This window comes from Pezoporus wallicus, unplaced genomic scaffold (assembly GCF_028554395.1).
Source record: "Pezoporus wallicus isolate ANWC-B61680 ecotype Strahan unplaced genomic scaffold, APGP_CSIRO_Pwel_v1 scaffold_13239, whole genome shotgun sequence".
Classification (NCBI taxonomy): domain Eukaryota; kingdom Metazoa; phylum Chordata; class Aves; order Psittaciformes; family Psittacidae; genus Pezoporus; species Pezoporus wallicus.
Genome location: NW_026642052.1, coordinates 3,621,326 through 3,634,200, shown reverse-complemented (window position 1 = coordinate 3,634,200; position 12,875 = coordinate 3,621,326). Strand labels below are relative to the sequence as shown.

General features: G+C 41.7%; 1 protein-coding gene across 2 annotated transcripts in view; it reads left to right on the top strand.

Annotated features, from left to right (window-relative positions):
- Nucleotides 1–5,633: 5,633 nt before the first annotated feature.
- The window catches only part of WFS1 (wolframin ER transmembrane glycoprotein), a 32,549-nt gene continuing 25,307 nt past the window's right edge, over nucleotides 5,634–12,875 (top strand). The window contains exons 1-2 of one of the 2 annotated variants that reach the window (XM_057426596.1): nucleotides 5,634–5,667; nucleotides 7,406–7,603. In XM_057426596.1, the coding sequence (XP_057282579.1) occupies nucleotides 7,411–7,603 (193 nt within the window). In that variant the 5' untranslated portion in view covers nucleotides 5,634–5,667; nucleotides 7,406–7,410. Of the gene's footprint in view, nucleotides 5,691–7,405; nucleotides 7,604–12,875 lie in introns of both variants that reach the window. The other variant, XM_057426597.1, reaches the window with a different exon arrangement.

Here is a 12,875-nt window from a genome sequence, read left to right as displayed (position 1 = left end):
ACCAAGGACTTTGTGAGGCTCATGCTCTGCCAGGGAGGAGGGGAAGCCGGGAGGAAACAGAGAAAGGACACCTGACCCAAGCTAGCCAAGAAGGTATTCCATACCACAGCACGTCATGCCCAGGGTGGGGGGTAACTGGGAGTTACCTGGAAGGATACGGGCTCCTGGGTCGGACTTGTTTTTTGGCGGGTGGTATTGTATTCTCTTCCCTTGTTATTTTCCCTTATCATTGTTGTCGTTGGTGGTAGCGGTGGTGATTTGTGTTGTACATTGGTTGCTGGATTGTTCTTGTCTCAACCCATGGGAGTTGCACTCTTTCGATCCTCCTCCCCATCCCTCCGGGAGCAGGGAACGGGAGAGCCCCAGGGCAGGGGAGGCCTTGATTGCTTCCAGCCTGGCACCACTCACTGGGAGTGAGTGAACAAGCTGTCTGGCTAGGGTTTAAACCATGACAGAGGGGTACCATGGTACTTCGTCATGCAACCTCATTTACTTATGAACTATTCTATGAATCACAAACCATGAAGTTACTCCCACCAAGAAATTTTCAGGGTTTAAGTATGCCCAGTTCAATTTTAGACCAAATTTCTTCTCTGGCAACACCAAACTGATTCAAGATAAGAGTTCCAAACTTCACTGATACTTGTTGCTGGCTTTTCATGTATAAAATTTGAGTTAATATTCCTTCCCCCCAAGGAAAACTGCCCTGTTTTCTCTAGACTGTAGCAGAACAGAAGTACACCTTTAATTCAGGTGCAGCTTTGGGAGTTAAGAGAACTAAGTCCTATTTAGATTGTGGATTAGCATTTAAATCAGTAGCTGTCTCATAGCGAAGTTGTGAAAAGAACAAATTAAGAACATCCCAGGATGTGAAACAGAAGCACAGTCCCCTTTACCTGCTCCAGGGAATGCATCCAATCCAGGATTTACCTCCCAGTAACTGTCAGACCTTCCCAGCCTTATTTAATTATCACCTGCATGAGCATGGCTTATCTGTGCCCATTTTAGAAATCTTCTCTTCCACAGCGTAAGTCCATAATTAGAAAAGACAGTCCAAAACTGAACATCTCATGCCACATCATCTATATTGTAGGTATCCATGAAAAGGAAAATGTTGACCCTTTCCTCAGAGCTGAGAACTAATGGGAGAATGACAGTGTTGCTTTTTTGCATAAAGCAATGATGATTAATATTGCTTGTGTGCCATAATACAAACAGCATTTGGCATAAGGATAATGGAATAAAGAGGTTAAAAGAGCAGTGGACCGGGAAAGATGCTTACATTACCCTACATACTTTAGAGCATGAAAACAGGCACTTATGCAAAACCTAATCCAACCCTGAGGTGACACACGTGTATTTAATATGCATTATCTGGGAAGAAGAGTCTCCATTGCCATCTTCACAAAACTCAGTTCCTATTTTTACCTTCTTTTTATGCCCACTTTCTTGTGTTTTTTCTATTTCCTCCCACTCTTTCCTTTTAATTCTTCCTCCCATACATCCATCCCCAATGACACAAACATCTTAGTTACCAACATCATATTGTCAATTCTCCAGATTTTATGTCTACCTCCTCAGTACACTTAGTGCATTATGCTCTTTGTGACAGAAAAAATACCTGCTTCTTTACATTTACACACTGCCTTTAAAGGATAAAAATATCTGTTTTCAGCTTAGTCCTTAGCCTGAGCTAGTACCCAGTTGCTCATCAAGTATGCTGGAACTTTTATTGCACTAATTTTATGCTGATCTAATGCTTTCATCAATTAAATTATACTGCTAAAATGGGCGTAACAGAGTAAACAACAAGCCCAGTAATTTTGAAGTAATAGCTGTTCTCTTAATTGGTAAGGTGGGGCAAAAAATAAAAGATGATCTTTGAGACAGCCTTTAGTACAGGTTACTTATCATCACTCAGATACTGTCATTTCTGTAATGTACTTCCTTTCATAACTACTGAAAATGCACATGGCATTTCTCTATGAATTGTTCAACTCTACTTACTCTTACAAAAGCACTGCTGACAATATTTTTGCTAGGATTAACATATTCCAGAAACATCCACTGTAATTACGTCAAATCTGTTCCTGAGTGCACCGCGGACTAAAGAAATGGACTCTTACTCAGCGGTGTTGTGACAAACATACAGAGTTGAAGGCTATTTGTTGGAATGATTCATGCTTCATGCAGATGTATTTTCTTGGATGATCAGTGCTCTCTCTCTTCACTTTCACTGCAGATTGATTAAATAGTTTTTTCTCTGGACTTCTGAGAAACTACTTGAATGCCAGGAATGCTACAGATGTGATTTAACTTCAGTAATATGATGGGTAAATCACTTTGAATCAATTGGTTTAATATTTAAATTTTGTATTTAAAAGTTGCTTAGCATGAACTAGTATTTTGCTGTTACAAATTAAATTTTCTAAGAGACAGACTTTTCTTAAACATTTCCATACTGCATGCATGCCTAGATGCTGAAATACAAATTGAACTGGGAAATACAAACAGAATGGGAAAACATCAGTTTGTATCACATGCAGTTTAACAGAGGTGACATACGAGTTGCTTAGATCATTAGATGTCCGTTATCAAGAAAATTTCTAGAACTCATTGCTGATTGTATGGAAAAGCAATTAATTTCAACCTATGTCTCAGTACTGCACCCCAGATGTTCAGACAATCATTTCTACTACTTTTATCATCTCTTGAGTAAACAAGGTTTACAGAAATCAGCTTCAGCCAAAAAGTATCACAAAGTTATTTGTAAAAGGATTATTGATTCACTAATACAAAAAGAAACTGTCATAGCTGCAACCTTTTTTATTTTCTTCCTGTTCCAATAGGATTTTTTTTTAATCTGGGCCAACAGGAAACTCATGCAGTTCAACAAGAAAGCCTAAGGTCCTGTGCCTGGGGAGGAACAACCCCGGCCACCATTGGTGCTGCAGGCCACTTAGCTGGAAAGCAGCTTGGCAGGAAAAAATCTGAGGATCACAGTGAACACGAAGTTGAACGTGAGCCAGCAATGTGACCTTGTTGCAGAGATGGGTATTGGTATCCTTGAGCGGCATTTGAAGTGTCACCAGCAGGTGAAGGGCAGCGATAATTCTGCTCTGCTCAGCGCTGGTGCAGCCACACATGGAGTCTAGGGCCACTTACGGGCTTCCCAGTACAAGAGATATGGACAGACTGGATACAGCCCAGTGAAAAGCCATGTAGATAGAGCTGGAGCAGTGGGCTGGAACCTCTCTCATATGAGGAAAGACTGAGCGAGCTGTTGCTGTTTAGTCTGGAGAAGAGAAGACTCGGGGATCTTATCAATGTCTATATACCTGAAGGGAGGGTGCAAAGAGGAGGGTGCACCAGGCTCATTCCAACGGTGCCCAGCAACAGGACCAGAGGCAATGGGCACAAACTGGAACATGGGAGGCCCGGTCTAAAAGTCAGGTAAAGCTTTATTTACTGTGAGGGTAACAACTGGCACAAGTTGCCAAGTTGTGGAATCTCCATCCTCTGTGCTGCTCAAAAGCCGTAAGAACACTGTCCTGGGCAATCAGTGGTGGGCGGCCCTGCATGAGCAGGACTGTTGCAGCAGATGAATTCCAAAGGCCCCTTCCAATCTCAACCATCTTATTGATTCTATAAGCTATAACCAAAATTAAAAAAGGTGTTGCAACAAGTTATTACAGTAATTCCACATTTCTTCTCTGCAGCTCTAACCACTGGCCACTGTAATCATGCCAAATGGGAACTAATGATTTGTGATAAAATGTAGGCCAAAGCGAAATTATTGGAGTTGAAAATAGAAGCTGCCATAATATTTGAGTTTACTCTTAGTAATATGTACATATAATGAGTATATAAGGGGGGGTGTGACAATTTCATTTACTGCAACGATTTAGTTGGTCTTTTCTCAGGGAAGGACCTGATGAAGTTCAGCAACGGCACTTTGGTGAAAGAATAGCCGTAAGTGACCACAGAATGTATTTTACAAGTCCCACTGTCAAGCAGGTGTGCATGCCACACAGTCAGTGTGTCAGTTTTAACCCTGAACCAAGCATTTCTGGAATGGCTTTTGCCATGTGTCACTGTGCCTTCTGTTGGAAAGGAGTGGCACAAGCAGCAGGCGAGGCTTTATTTTACAGTTCCTTTTCAGTTACTTTTCCAGATACCACCCTCATTTCCACCTGTTCCCTAACCAAGTCACATCTGTTAAGCACACCTACTAAATATTACATCAATTATATAGAACAGTATCTTGAAGCAAATGTGGATAGCAGAGGAGCAGATTGCAGCAGGAGTTTGTCATATTCAGTTAAGGCATCCTGTCAGTCTAAGGAAACGATTAAAACGGGTTACACAAGGTGGGCATCGTATGTTCCTCATAAAACCATGTTACACTCAGTCTGCAAATAACTGCGGGTTTACAAATTTTATTTCAATTTGAAGTAAACAAAAGCTTAACTTTATGCTCGTTGAAGCTTATTTTAAGTAAAAGGAAGCACTTTGTTATGACTTTGAAGGCAAAGCAATAGTAAGGATGCTGGGGACCAAATTTTTGTTTGGGGATTAAAAAAACCCAACATGCAGCAACACCACCAAGTAGCATCTAATACATTTTAAAATATTAATATTATTTATATCACTATATATAAAATAATATTAATAAAAATATTAATAATGCAGCTCCCCACGATCTGCTGTAAACTTGGAACTTGTGAAAAACCACCTAAATGGCTAAATTATTCACATGAATGACTGAAGTTTAAATTTAATATCCTATTTTGAGTTGGTGAGGGTTTTGCTTTGATTTTTCATTAGAACCTATTCACAGTACCATGCACAGGCCTCGAGATATTTATTTTTAATAGAGCTAAAAAAGTTAATTTATTAAGTTTACTACCAACACCATAGCAACACTTGCAGGTACCACTCTACCAGCCCAGAAACTTTCCATTTATGCAACAGAAGTACCGGTGTATATAGTAGTAATTTCCATGTCATTTAGGAATAACTAGCTACTTGTTAACCACCCTTTCTCCCCTCCCTCACTCCAACCCATGCCTGACTCCATGCTGGCCAACAAGAGGCAACCCAGCACACCCGGCCCAGGCCGGTCCTTCTGCTCCCCAAGTTAAAGGCCATACGTGAGGAGAAAGCCTTTACCCGCACCTCGGACAACTCAGGGCCGATGGCAGGGGGCACCCCCCGCTGCTCGGCTCCACCGCCTCCAGGCCGCTCCCACCTCACGGCCCACCAGAAGCCGCCTCACAGCGGCCGCCCAACGGGCCCTCCCACGCTGCCATGTTGGAGCTGCCCAAGCCCGCCCCAGCCGCCTCCGACACTTCCCTCCGGTGTCCCCACGGCTGGGAGCCGATCCCACGCACCGCTGCAACGCCACGAGCCTACACACAACCCACTATCCCCACCGCCGCCGCGCCCTTCCCCTACTGCCGCCGGCCCCGCCCGCCAGCGCCGGAAGCCTCCGTGGGGCGCGGCGGGCGGTGAGTGGCAGTGACGCTGCCCCCTCACACAGCGCGGCGGGGAGGGGAGGGGGCCGGGGGCGGGCCGGTACCGCCCCGTACAACTGCGGTCCCGGCGGGCGGCCCCGTTTGACATTCCCCGAGCCGTGCAGAGAGTTGTTCCCGGGAGTCCGCGCTGGTGACTTCGCCCTGCTGGGCTCGGTGAGCGTCTGGGGCGGGGACCCTGGGCAGGACGGCCCGAGCTGCTGGCTTCCCTCCTGCCCCCCGCCGTGCTTCGAGTGCGCGCCGGCGCTTCCTGGCCTTCTAGGGCGGCAGGCGCCGCCCGGGCACCCTCCGGCCTCGCGGGGTCCGAGGTCGAGCAAACTCCGTCTCTCCCATCCCGCCCCACCCCGTCCCGTCCCGCCGGCCGGCAGCTGCGGAGTCACGGCCGGCAGCGGGGTGGGCTGGCCGGCCATGCGGGCGAGCCGGGGCGACTGGGCCGCGGGTGGCCCCAGGGTTCCCTCGCTGGCTTCGGATCCGAGACTTAGAAGAGATCCTAAAAGCAACTCTGAGGGGTAGCTTCCGTTTACGCCTGTAGTAGGAAAAGTTGGTGGTGTTCTTTATAGGACAGGTGCAAAGCGACTGTCGGGACAGGAGTGCTTTTGCTAGCTGCCTGACGCCGAGCTGTACTGCTTTCCGCACGTGTACTGGAGTCGCTTTTGTGGCCGGGTTCCCCTTAATGGCAGCGGTTCGCCCCAGCAGAGCCGGTGTCTGGGTGCCGGCGCATCCCGGGCGGTGGAGCGGGGCGGTCCGGCCGCTCCTGCTCGTCCGTCTCAAAGCGTCAGGTTTAGAAGCAGGGGCACAGTAACTTTTGCGATTGTCTAATGGTTAAAAATACTCACGCTGGTTTACTGGGGAAGTATTTTAATCTCTGTGTTTTCCAAGGGCTCTTTGAAGGTTGGACTGAACTGTGTTAGTTTATTTATAACTTGATGTAGAAACATAATACAGAAGTACATTTAGTTGTATCAGTAAAGTACTTTCTGGTTTAGAGAAGCTTAATTTTGGCATGCGAGTTGTCTAAATTGCAAGGAATATATTTTACAGTGGTAATACTCATGGTACTTTCAGTATCATGTTGTGATTTTAGTGTCCTTTTAAGTGGAAGAGGTTGTTACCTGAGTTAAGTAGTGTGTCCTTGATTTTAGCTATACTACTTCCATTTTTACAATGAGATCTTTAAGTCGGTATTCTGAACAGAGAAATTGTAAGGTCTTTCCTTCCCTTCCTTAGTGGGTTTTGTGTATAAATACTATTTTTAATAAAATTGAATATTATAATAAATAAAGTCAGCTTATTTTGGATCCTGTGTATTTCAACTGGGAATGTCTAGAAAGAGCATCTTTGGTGATGTCCCTTTCCTCATTTCCTGTGGCAGTTCCACATCTCCTTTGTCACCTTATCTTTTTGTCTTTCCCTGTTGCCTGATTAGGCTGTTAACCAGGCCCTTGATACAAAGTGAATTCTTCAATCATTACAGACATATCAATGTCATTTTGAAAAAAGTTAGGGCTAGCCTTTATTTCTTGCAAGTGTAAGTAGAACATTAGATTCAAAGGAGTTACCTAAATGCAGTACTTATAGGATTGATTCATTAATTTTAGCATTTATCTGCACTTGAAAACCAATTCTTATTTAGTTAGGAAAAAAGGCAGTTGCTTCTCTGGCACAATGCTGTATATGGTCAATCTTAACAATAGTTGCTCATGATTGGAATTATTGAAGAATGTATAAATAAATCTTGAAGTTGCTGTCAACCATCTTACTCTTTTCTAGGCTTTTTGAATATATACAAGTATGTTCAGATTTTTAATTTTTACACTGGTTTTACATTTTAACCTTATCTGATAATTAATCATTAGTCCCTTCTTTTGCAGCTAAAATGAGTTCAGATCCTGATGCCCCTTCAAGTCCCTCTCACCCCCAGCTGCATCGCGGAAGGTCCCAGCTAAATGCTGCTTCTGTGGACCGTAGTGAGAACAATCAGAAACCTGGACCATCTTCAGGAAATACTGCAACTTTTTCTTCTTCAGTTCCTGGTTATTCCCATAGCAGGGAGAAAGCTGAAAGAAATGGTAAGTATGAAAGCAAATTTAATGCAAATTTGGTTTATGTTAAACATTATTATGGTGGTTATATGTACTCTAAACTCTATTTAAAGAGACACGGTAAAGTAGGAAAATAAACATCTCTGATTTCTTTTAACCTGTTGTGGACAATACTTTTCTTCTGCATTTTACATTGTGCATGTTTTTGAGTTTTCCCATCCAACAAGAGAACTTGGAAAATGGAAGAAAGAATAAATAAAATTTAATTTCGCATAATACTAAGGTTTCAGTTTCATTCCTTTAGTTTGCTAGATCTCATGCTAACTATAGCTTTAATATGAATTCTAGTGTGGATAAATAGATGCTACTGTAATGTAGACTGAAGGAATAATAAGATGATATATGAAACCAGAGTGACAGAAATAAGGTTAAGATTAGCAGGCAGATAAGAAGTTGGATTAGAATCATGATACACTTTGAAAGGCAGAATGATACTTCCCCTATTTTCCACCCCCTCCCTTCCCCCCTCAACCCTCTCAGTGAAACTATTGAGTTTCAAAGATTGTGAAAACTGTTCAGATAAGAGAAATGTCTCATGCAAAAGGTAGAAAGAAAAATATCTGACTTTTGTATTAAGATGCTGAGCTCCAGTTTTTAAGTTCAGTTTGTAATCTAACACTTTGGTAAGAAGGTCTATCAAAATTACTGCTCTTTAACTTTCTTCAAAATCGGACTTTTGATTCTGAAGCTGTGTGTGTGCATGTCCTTACATTCACAGATATGGGTCACTCTATGAAAGGTAACAAGGCTATCCAAGAGTTCAGAATTATCAAATGTGGGAATATCTGCATGGCATGTGTCAGATGCAGCTGAGCTCTGCACATAGTTCAGGGCAGTATTTTAGCGGTGTTGGCACATCTGCTGTTTGCCTCTAACTCAGAATTTATCAGTTGAAATTTTCTGGGTCCTTTCTTACTAAAAGGCACGTTCCAGATAGACAGTTTTTTTGGATACCTGAATTTCTGACATGCCTCAGTATATCATTACCAACTTTGTCATCTCGCCCACCTGTAAAAGAATTCAGAGATGATGGAGAACTGGCACTTCTAACATTAATTGCATGATTATTAGTTTAGTATCAGTGCTAATAGGTATATTTTCTTCCTTTCTTCATTCTCCGTTTTTTTATTACACTTCATCAGGGAAAGAATAGCAACAGTATTAGGAAATTAAATGTTATGGAGTTATCTTGGACTTTGTTGTAATATGATTTGAAAGAGGAAAACACAGGTTTCTGTTGTTGGTGCCCATATTCATGCAAGATTCTGAAAATAAATACAAGTTATTAATGTGCTGGTGGTTTACCTGAGACTGTGTCAGGTATTCTTCTTTAGGTACTTTGCAGATTTTCTTAATTCTGTATTATTATTGGACTTCTAAAATTGTATTGAGTTTTGTCTTAGTTCTCTGTACAAGGCTGTGTATTTCCTAATGACCCCTACACAAACAGACACTTTTGTTTGTGCCCTTAGAAGAGGACTTCCAAGCATTAATGTATTTCTTCGTTTCAGTTGTGACTCATTCCTGATCACTTTAAGTCTGTTCCTATGAAAATATTCTCAGTGTCTGGTGCCAATGTCATTGCATTTTCCATCCTCATCTTCATATAAACAAGCATTTTAATGCTGCAGAATGAGCATTGCATCATGATGGGGAGTGTAACAACCAAGAATTTAGTGGATTTAGATACCAAATGTGTTCATCTTCAATCAGATGTTTCTTCATCTAGTGTTTTCTTCTATGGTTATTTTATATTTGTGTGATTTGTCATAATACGTACAGTTTCTAGACCTGAAGACTTGTTTAAAAGAAAGGAAGCGGATAATTTTTCTTCCACCCATGGAAGACACTGGTCATCATAACTTAAAACCCATGATTTTAATAGGAACCTCAAAAAGTACAAATAGAGCAAAGTACAAATTCAGTCATATATGTGACTGTGTTAACCAATATGAAAAAAATTGATGTCTCAAACAGAAAATTGGCACTTTAGCAATTCTCAAAGTATCTGAACTGAGAAAGAAGGTATTCTTTGGAATCACTAGAGGCTTTATGAATAAATTTCAAGTTGCTGATGGATACAGGAAGAGTGAAGGATCTGGTCTCCAAGCCATGGCACAGTGTGGTCTGGTTGCATGAAAGGACATATGCACTAGACCATGTGCCAGTGGTTGTATGCACTAGACCAGACCACTGATGTTCTGGGAGTGGCTGTTTCAACTTTTTTCTTGGCAGATTAAGAAGTTAGTTACTTTGAATAGTCACTGTATGTCTCTCTTGATGACTGTAACTCTAAATGATGTAAAAGAATACAGAAGAGACCAGCGTATTGCTGTACAGAAAGCTATCTCAGTAAATTACATATGTAGAACACTCCTCTTTATTAGTGATTTGAGTACAAAGTTCCACAAACTTAAATTTGTAATAGAAGTAATTTAATTTTTAATAAATCAGCTATGTTTCCTCTTGGAGAAAGGGAGACGTATGACATGCGTCAAACCTTGAAAGGGGTTTTGCCTCCATACTGTCTAATGCATACCTATGTGCCCTTCCTGTAAACTGGTATTCCAGACTTCATTAAACAAAGCATTGCCAGCAGGTGGAGGGAGGTAATCCTTCTCTTTTGCTCAGCACTCGTGAGGCCACACATTGAGTGCTGTGTCCAGTTCTGGGCTCCCAGTACAAGAGATGTGGATAGACTGGAGAGAGTCTAACAAAAGGCCACTAAGATGATGAAGGGACTGGAGCACCTTTCCTGTGAGGAAGTGCTGAGAGAGCTGGATCTTCTCAGCTGGGAGAAGAGAGGGCTCAGAGGGATCTCATCAATGTCTATAAATACCTGAAGGGAGGGTGCAAACAAGATAAAGCCTGGCTCATTCCAGTGGTGCCCAGTGACAGGACCAGAGGCAGTGTGCACAATCTGAAACAAAGAGGTTCCCTGCAAACATCAAGAAATGCTTTTTTTTTTAATTGCTGTGAGTGTGACTAAGCACTGGCACAGGTGCCCAAGGAGGTTGTGGAATCTCTGTCCCTGGAGATACTTAAAAGTCACCTGGACATGTCTCTGGGCAGCCAGCTGTAGACCAGAGCAGTTGACCTCCAGAGGTCCCTTCCAGCCTCACTCTTGAAATATTCATGCTAATGTATTTCTGATCTTTTTCTTCCATTCTCTACTTATATGTGCTGTGGTTAGGCTATAGCATCGATGTGAACATTAAGTAACTTATTTCTTGGAAACACCCATCTCCTGCTCCTGAAGCATTACCTATATTTTGCAGCATAATCCAGCAAATTAATGAACATCCTGGCTCTGACTCAGTAAAGCACTTAAGCACACACATATCATCAGGTGCACAGGTACTTAATTTGGATCAAACTTCTTACTATAGATTTTTTTCTTAGCAGTTTTTCAGTCTAGCCTCTGTATTAGGTAATGGTTTTGTTATTTCTTGTATAACTCATTTCAGAATGGGAGGTAGCAGTGTGTTGAGAATTTATTGTGCAAATCAAGTCTGGATTGAATGAAGAAAACAATATTCAATTGTTGAGCTTGAGATGATTTGCAGATACTGACTTTCTTCCTTTTTTTTCTTAAAAGAAGGAGGGTATTCTTATTTCTACTCAAAGCTGTAGCATTCTGTAGAAAACTTGTGCCTGTTGAAGTTGCTGGGTTTTGTGGATGTGTTAGGAATGGAATGAATATAAACTCTTATGTTTAAAAATAAATTAACAAATAAAAAAAATATTGTTATACATCCAAGGATGTTCCTGGACAGGAAGTTTATTAGGGAGCAAAGCATATACACTACTAATTAGGGTTTCTGAAGCTTTAAAACCATTGAGTCATCAGTATTCATGTAAGCAAATTACAGGAGAGTTGCCAGTTGCTTAAACAAAAAGACTCTGCCATTATTTTAGTAGTCAGTGCCAAGAGGAGCATGGTGTATCGTAAGGAAGACCACTGGCTGCTGGAGACTAAGGCTCCAGTCTCCTCAGACACCTTTATGCCTCCCAGGTGGACAGGCCCCTCAGTTTCTGTCCAGCTGCTGTATACCTCTTTTTGGCATAGGTATTTCATCTAGTCTGCATTCTCCTTCCTTTAGAGGCAGCTCTAAACCAATGCAAAAAGAAACAGCTTAGATAAGAGCTCTGGAGGCCCCAGCACTGGATTCTCCAGATAGGCTTAAAACCTTTATTTTTGCTAGTGGAGCCATTTTTTTTTCTTTTCTACATGTACACCAAACAGAGCTAGGAAAAAAACACCTTTGGCATGTTCACTTAGTTACCATGTGAGTATCTGAAGGCTGCTGCTATTAATGTAATGTTTTTTTTTGGAAGAGGTGCATGAATCCACACTCCAGGTAAGTGGTCTGTATTGCTGAGCTGGAAAGCAGCTTTCTGTGGCCCAATGGGTATTTCACTTTTGATTTAGTTTGCTAGAACTGAGAACTTACGGGGAAGGTATATGTACTGACAGCTTTCCAGACAGAAATCAACTTCTTAGGTTTTGTTTGTAGGTATGTGGAGTTCTGCTTGTACTTAGTAAGGTTACGGGATTTATTTTGTGTGTGTTTTGGAAGCTAGTTATTTTATAAATTAAATGACAGAATTTATAAATAGTACAAAACAATTATTCCAAACAGTTTACAGCCCACTGTAACAATGTACAGCAGTGCATCATGCACGCATTGCTCAAGATAGCTAATGAATAGGGAACCTCTCTAATTTACGAATATTTCCTTAGTGGTAGCCTTTTCCACTTAAGGTTACAAAGAACCTTTGCTTCAAAGCTCTGCTTTAGCCCTTCTGTGTCTTCATTTTCTGTCAGTTTGCTTGCATAGACTAACTCTTGAGGCAGAAAGAAATGTTTGTGCAAAGCTTGAAGGAATTTCAGAAAAATCTTTGATTGTTTGAAGGGGAAGATTATGCTTTGAAGTATTAATTACTTAACAATTTACCTGTCAGTTTATTAATGCCCCTTCAAACTTTACCTGTAATTACTCAGGCTTCTGGAAGGCTCATTTGCCAAGCATTGCTGTGGGGGTAAAAGGATTCTATCCAAACATAAGTTAATCACTGTGTTTTGCAGATAAAATTTTGGGACCTTGTCATAGTTGGTGCAGAACGATGGAAGTTGGCTTTTTCAGTTTACTGCTATTATTGTCAATAACATGCTCATGTTTTTTTACTGTACTTGGGAATAAGAGCAGACTCCCATTGATTTGAGGAAAGAGTCTTC